We start from the raw sequence: 7039 nt of genomic DNA, 5'->3' as shown, positions 1-7039 counted from the left end.
CTATATGTATAGAGAGATTCCAGAGCATTATTGTTGGAACAAGCGGGATATGCAATGGCATCATAGGCGATCAACAAGAAAAGTTATCGGGAGAATCTATACGGTATCACCTTCGAGGGAGATAAGTTTTACTTGCGACTGTTGTTATCGCATGTCACAGGTCCAACCAGTTGGGAATATCTTCTTACAATTAATGGCATGACTTTCAGTACATTCAAAAAATTAGCCGAGGATAGGGGATTTCTAGAGACTGATCATAGTATTCGTGATTGTTTGGTTGAGGCTACGAGTCTCCGAATGCCATATGCTTTACAAGGTTATTCGTGACGATTTTAATATTTTGTGAACCTACTGATGTTATAGGCCTTTGGAATGAGTTTTTTACACATATGGTAGAGGATTATCAAACAGCTAACAATGTTGTGGAATCAGACTTAACTAATATGTTGTTGAAGGACTTGAATGAACTCTTAAACCTGCACGGTAAAAAGATTGATGATTATGATCTCCCATCTTTACCCCCTAATATAATAGACAGAGGTGCAGTTCCAAGTATCATATAAGAGGAGTTAGCGGTCGATATCCCCAATGAAGATGTTGAATCTATTGCTAAGTTAAATAATGATCAAATGATTGCATTCAACACCATTATGAATGTAATTGTTCAAAAACACAGTGGGGTATTTTTTGTTGATGGTCCAGGAGGAACAGGTAAAACATTCCTTTATAGAACATTAATGGAAAGTTTACGAAGTAGAGGAGAAATTGTCTTAGCAACTGCATCATCTGGTATAGCTGCAACATTGTTACCCGGTGGTAGGACTGCACACTCTCGATTTAAGATACCTATTGATATTCAACCGAGTTCCATTTGTGGTATTGAAAAGCAAAAGGATCTTGCAAATCTCATTAGATTTGCTGCCGCAATAATTTGGGATGAAGCACCAATGACAAACAAAAATTGTTTGGAAGCCTTAGATCGATCATTACAAGACATTTGTAGCAACAATGCTCCATTTGGTGGAAAAGTTCTGATCATGGGGGGGGGGGGATTTCGTCAAGTTCTTCCTGTTGTAAGAAAAGGTACTAAGGCACAAATGATTACAGCGTGTATTGTTCAGTCTCATTTATGGAATCATACCAAGATTTTGCATTTGCGTCAAAATATGCGATCATTGCATGATCAAGAGTTTGCAGAATTTCTTATTCGCATTGGTGATGGTGTTGAACCTACCAAACCAGATGACATGGTGAGGTTACCTTTACATATTGCAATCCCATTGGAAGGTGAACATTCCATACAAGTACTTATCCAACATATTTTTCCTAATTTAGAATTGCATGGTTGGGACGCCCCATATATGGTACAAAGAGCTATTTTGACACCAACAAATGATGATGTCCAGAAATTGAATGATATGATTATCGATCAGTTTCCAGGAGAAGAACATAATTTGTTATCGTTTGACGAGGTTGAAGGAGATAATCATAATTTATACCAGCAAGAATTCTTAAAATCAATTGCACAAGGTAGTTTGCCTCCACATATTCTAAAGATAAAAAAGGGTGCACCATTGATGTCATTACGAAATCTAGATCCTAGATATGGATTGTGTAATGGGACCCGGTTATTATGTCGTGGTTTATTTATGAATATGTTGGATGTGGAAATCTTGACAGGAAGCAACACACGAAAACGTGCTTTTTTGCCTAGAATTAAAATAAAAACATCTGCAAGTGATGGACTGCCTTTTGTCCTTAGTAGAAAGCAGTTTCCTGTGCGACTAAGTTTTGCAATTACAATAAATAAATCACAAGGACAAACCATTCCAAATGTTGGAATATATCTTCCACGACATGTTTTTAGTCATGGACAGTTATATGTGGCTTTATCCAGGGGTGCTTCACAGACTACAACAAGAGTTTTAACTAGGGAAGGAAAATTGAAAGGAGAAGATGGTGACTACACAAAAAATGTAGTCTACAAACAAATTCTTTTATCGCACCCGCAAGTATTTATTAAGTACATTGAAAAAATTGCTCACATGTTGATTCCCATTTTGGTTACACGACATACCAAGCTTATATTGTATTATTTATAATATAGATATATAATAACTAAATATAATTTTCTTTTGCTTTAATATACAACCAAACTAGAACACGATGAAATCTTTCAATTATGTAAGAAGTTGAGACGAAAGAATGTTCAAACTTGCTTCGACATGAAAGTAAGTTATACTTAATCATTTATTTTATGCTTTTATGTTAGATATAAATGGGGTGATAGGTATTCTCACTATTCTTATGCAATAAATTTTAGATAACAGACTTTGAAGATAAATGGAACACATGGGAGGATGAACAAAATATTTCATCCATTGGCAAACTCGATAATAAGGTGTATTTATCTTTTCCGTAATACGTATAAAAAAAATTCTTGCACTTTCATCACTCTTTCAGTAACATTTTTATCATCCTCATTGAAACAAGTCAAACGTTTGAAAATTTACTCCATTTGTTGGAGCTCCACAGTGATAACAGATAAAACACAACTTTGGAAAATGGTGAAAAGAGAAATAATATCTCAAAGGATGGAGAGGTTTTTATTTAATTCATTTAAGAATATATTTACTCTAGATTATTTTTGAATGCATGAATTTAACTGCTATTTGTGGTTTATGTAAATAAAACCATATATATTTACTAAGTCCATTGTTTTCCTTATTTACCAGAAATCCAGGTAATTCAGAAACAAGTCATAATTGTTGTTCTACCAAATCTATACTAAAACAAAGTATCTCCATTCTTCAGGTATTATTTGTGTCGCAATAAACCATATTATATTCAAACGAGTCAAGTGTTTTGAATGTATTTCTTTTATAATATGACATTTCGTCATGTATTTGTAGTTTTTTAAATCTCAAGAGCGCATTGATAAAAGGATGTATGAAGAATTGATTCAAATCTTTATAAGGTAAGCAAAAGCTATATTACATAACTTACTATTAATTTTACTATCTTTTTCTCTAAAAAAATTCTAATTTAAGAGTCTTACATTTTTTCTTTACTACGGAAAACAATTGCAGGGAAAAAGAAAATACTTCGAATAAAGATTTCATGTTCGACATTTCTCTTAAAGAACGTCGTTGATTACACAGTATCAATATTACTTTGCATGCTTCGATATAATTTTGAATATCTTTATTTACCATTTTCAAAATGTAATAATATTATTTTTAATGCGGCCTTCAATAGAAACCTCATAAAAAGAAAAACAAACATTTATTTTTCTCTGTTGTGCGCATTAAAAAAAGCGGGCAGACGGGCACGGGAGTGCCCGTCTGAACGCTAGTTAAAAATAATATTATTACACTTTGAAAATGATAAACAAAGATATTCAAAATTATATTAAAGCATACAAAGTACTATTAAGAGGAATGCCGAACATGAAATCTTTATACGAAGTATTTTATTTTTCCCTGCAATTGTTTTCCGTGGTAAAGAAAAAATGTAAGACTCTCAAATTAGAATTTTTTTAGATAAAAAGATAGTAAGATTAGTAGTAAGTAGTGTAATATAGTTTTATTTTACCTTATAAAGATTTGTATTAATTCTTCATACATCCATTTATCAATGCACTCTTGAGATTTATAAAACTACAAATACATGACAAAATGTCATATCATCAAAGAAATACATTTGACTCATTTGATGTAATTTATTTTATATATAAACACGTAATTATTTAAGTTAAGAGTTTCATTCTACCTAGTCTATGTGCTTTAACACTTAATAAATATTTATACATTAAGTAAACACGTAATTATTTAAGTTAAGAGTTTCATTCTACCTAGTCTATATGCTTTAACACTTAATAAATAATTTACTAAAATAATTTATTACGTAAAATAATTTATTACGTAAAATAATTTACTAAAATAAATTGTTATGTCCAAAAGTAAAATAATTATTTATTTAATAACTCATTAAGATAAAATAATTTATCTCAATAGTTGATACATTATTTTATAAAAAAATCAAAGATATGCATTAAAAATATTTTATTTTATCATATTGAAATATCAAAGAAAAAAATATGGTAAATAATAACACAAAAATAAAATAATTGATTATTTTTTTATGTTATTCCGGGTTAAGCTTGTTAGTGTTATAGATAAGTATAAAATCCAAAATGGTTGAATATAAAATAGGAAGTAATATTTCTTTAAAGAAAAGTTATATAAAATTACAATAACCAAAAAATATTGAAATGTTAAATAGGAATTAGGAAGTTATTTGAGGTTACAACTGCCCTACGGCCATTATGTGTTAATTCTTTTTATTTTAATTATTATTATTTTTAAATAATAAACAAATATAAAAAAAGAAGTTACTTTTTAAAATAATAAACAAATATAAAAGAAGAAGTTAAGTGAGGGTATTTGTGGAAGAAATAAAGGTCATACCAAAATCACCTATCCCCTTTATATATAGTTATAGATGTATATATATATATATATATATATATATATATATATATATATATATATATATATATATATATATATATATATATAGATTATAGATTACACAACAGTGAGGTAACAATTTTGTAAGTAGAATGAATAAATAAATCAATTTAAAGTGTAATTAGGAAAAGAAAATCATATCCAATATAAACTTATATTTTTGTGATAATGGAGAAAAGCAAAATAAACTTATCTTTATGTTTGTACTTTTCAATTATTTTAAATTTTTTATGTGAAGTTTTAAAAAAAAATCCTTTTTTAAGAGCAAATATATATGATCATATCTTGCAACAATGAGGTGTTTAAGTTGTGAAAAAAAACTATCATTACTGTTATTAAAAGAAACTATTGCCAATTTTAAAAATATGGTGAGAGGTTATTAAAATAAATTATATTGGGAGTAAAAAATACTGCATATTAGAAAGTTACAATAGAAAATCAAAAGTAAGATAGAAATATAATAGAATTAAAAAAGTTCAACAAAAAAAATAGTATGCTGATTGAGAAAGAGATGAAATTAAAAAAAAATAGAAGAGGATTTTTAATTTGTGTCATCATTCAACGGTTAATGGAAGTTATAGTTTTTTTTTGTGAGAGATGGAAGTTAGTTTATCAATTCATAACCAACAAAAGATACTAATCACTCAAGTTATTTATAAAAAAGATAAAGGGTAATTTTGGAACAAAAATAGGTCACTCCAAAAACTTGTATCCCCTTTATATATAGTTATAGATTTTAAAAGAAAATGAAAGTCCAAGGGGACAAAGGAAAAAGAGCATAAACATAAACAAAGGTCCAAATGGACAAAGAGCAAATATGATATGAGGTGCTAAAAAGCATAAAGTAAATAACAAGAAATAAAATCATGAAGTAAATGACACTAAAATAAATTTATTATAATGAGATGTTAGTAAATGTTAGTGAAAGAAGAAAAGATGTCTTGGTCACTTTTTGGAGAACACTCAACCATCCATTCACAAGCATGAAAATATGAACCTATACATCATTTATGAGAAAGGCTCCAACTTGGATAAAATCAATAAGTATGCCACTAGCTCTCACAAATGGAAAATGAGCAAAATTTTCACACAATACCATGCGGGATAGGGGACTTACTGAAGGCTGAGAAAAACAAGAAAGGGGGGTTTGAATTGTTTTGGAAATAAAAACTTTTTCAGAAATCAAAACACAAGGAATTAAAATGAGATGACACAAAATTTTATACTGGTTCGCTTGAAAATTCAAAGTTACTCTAGTCCACCCGGCTAAGGTGATTTTGCCTTAAAAAAGGACTTAAGCCACTAATCTTGAAAGATTACACAACCAATCGTCTAAGAGAATAATCTCTTAGCCTTCTCAAGTATTCAGACTGCGCAGAGTCACTTGAGGAAATAGTTTAAGCAAAAGTAAATTGTAATGTAAGGTGCTTCTAACAACAAGCAAGTATTACAGAATATATGAGAGCAAAAGCTTTTCACGTAAAAGCAGCAGCTCGTGAAAAAAGAGAGAGTGAATGATATTTTTGTGTGTCTCAGGTGCGTCTCTCTAGAGAAGTGATATGTCCTTTATATAGTCGTTGTGAAGGATCATTGGAGTGATGACAGAGTCTTGGTCATTGAAGAATAATTAATGTCATTACTTCTATTGTTTCTTTCTAAAACCATTTTGTCTGCCTCATTATTCCTTTCTTTAAATACTTTCTTTCCATAATGAGATTCTTTTCGGTTATGCGTTCTGGACTTGTGAATCTACATCAGAGTCTTGATGTACCAGAGTTTGTCTTCAGAGGATGATTATGTCTAACTTCATCAGAGCTTCTCAGTGCTCTAGACTTCTTAAGTATTCAGAGTCTGACTCCAGTAGTCTTTTGTTGGAGCTTCTGACTACTTACTATTGCACTGGTATCAGCTTTGATCAGAATCAGAACCTTTTGGACGTATTCCTTTCTGAGTGGCATTTGATCATCTAATACTTTATATCTGATGTGATTTTGTATTTGATGTATGGTCAGAATCCTGCGTAAATGTTCAGAGTCATGCACACTAAGAGAAATCTCGTTAGAGTACCATTTTTGGTTTCATCCTTTGTTATCATCAAAATCTTAGAGATATATTGTAAAACCAACTTTGTTATTACAATCTCCCCCATTTTTGATGATGACAAAACAATTCAGATTAAAGATGAAACATTTAAAGAAACTCTTAGATCAGATATTACAGTGGGCTCCCCCTGAGTTAGATCTTGGATAGTTCAGAAGTTCTTACCGGGCCTTCCATGGTTTGGTGCTTTGAGCAACTTTCCTACATATCTTAAGTCATTGATTTTTAGAGAAAATGTTTGCAGTGCTTGAAAGGAATTTAGATATGTTTTCATCAAAGTTGTTTTAGTTCTCCCCTTTTTTGTCGGAATCAAAAAGACTTAGCAAAAGAGTTGATATTAATAGATAAGCATTTACATAAGCCAGAAAGCAGAAAGCAAGAAGGCAAGAAACAGACATCAAAACACA

The 7039-nt window shown here is 30.2% G+C and overlaps 1 protein-coding gene across 1 annotated transcript; it reads left to right on the top strand.

The window, feature by feature from the left end:
- The first annotated feature begins 389 nt into the window (after positions 1 to 389).
- On the top strand, positions 390 to 3153 carry LOC127137192 (uncharacterized). Its single transcript, XM_051063676.1, has 7 exons — positions 390 to 552; positions 703 to 1567; positions 1652 to 2089; positions 2273 to 2290; positions 2736 to 2814; positions 2913 to 2977; positions 3090 to 3153. The coding sequence occupies exons 1-7, from the start codon at positions 390 to 392 to the stop codon at positions 3151 to 3153; spliced, it is 1692 nt and encodes a 563-aa protein (XP_050919633.1).
- Positions 3154 to 7039: the final 3886 nt, after the last annotated feature.

Source organism: Lathyrus oleraceus, chromosome 4 (genome assembly GCF_024323335.1).
Source record: "Lathyrus oleraceus cultivar Zhongwan6 chromosome 4, CAAS_Psat_ZW6_1.0, whole genome shotgun sequence".
Taxonomy (NCBI): Eukaryota; Viridiplantae; Streptophyta; class Magnoliopsida; order Fabales; family Fabaceae; genus Lathyrus; species Lathyrus oleraceus.
The sequence above is the reverse complement of the archived record's forward strand: the minus strand, read 5'-3'. Positions and strand labels throughout refer to the sequence as shown.

Bases quoted from the DNA above. Each gene is read 5' to 3' on its own strand.
- LOC127137192 (XM_051063676.1), top strand. From the start codon at position 390: ATGGTAGAGGATTATCAAACAGCTAACAATGTTGTGGAATCAGACTTA. The intron at 553-702 runs GTATCATATAAG...TTGATGGTCCAG, and splicing joins AGACAGAGGTGCAGTTCCAA to GAGGAACAGGTAAAACATTC. The intron at 2,978-3,089 runs GTAAGCAAAAGC...AAACAATTGCAG, and splicing joins TTGATTCAAATCTTTATAAG to GGAAAAAGAAAATACTTCGA.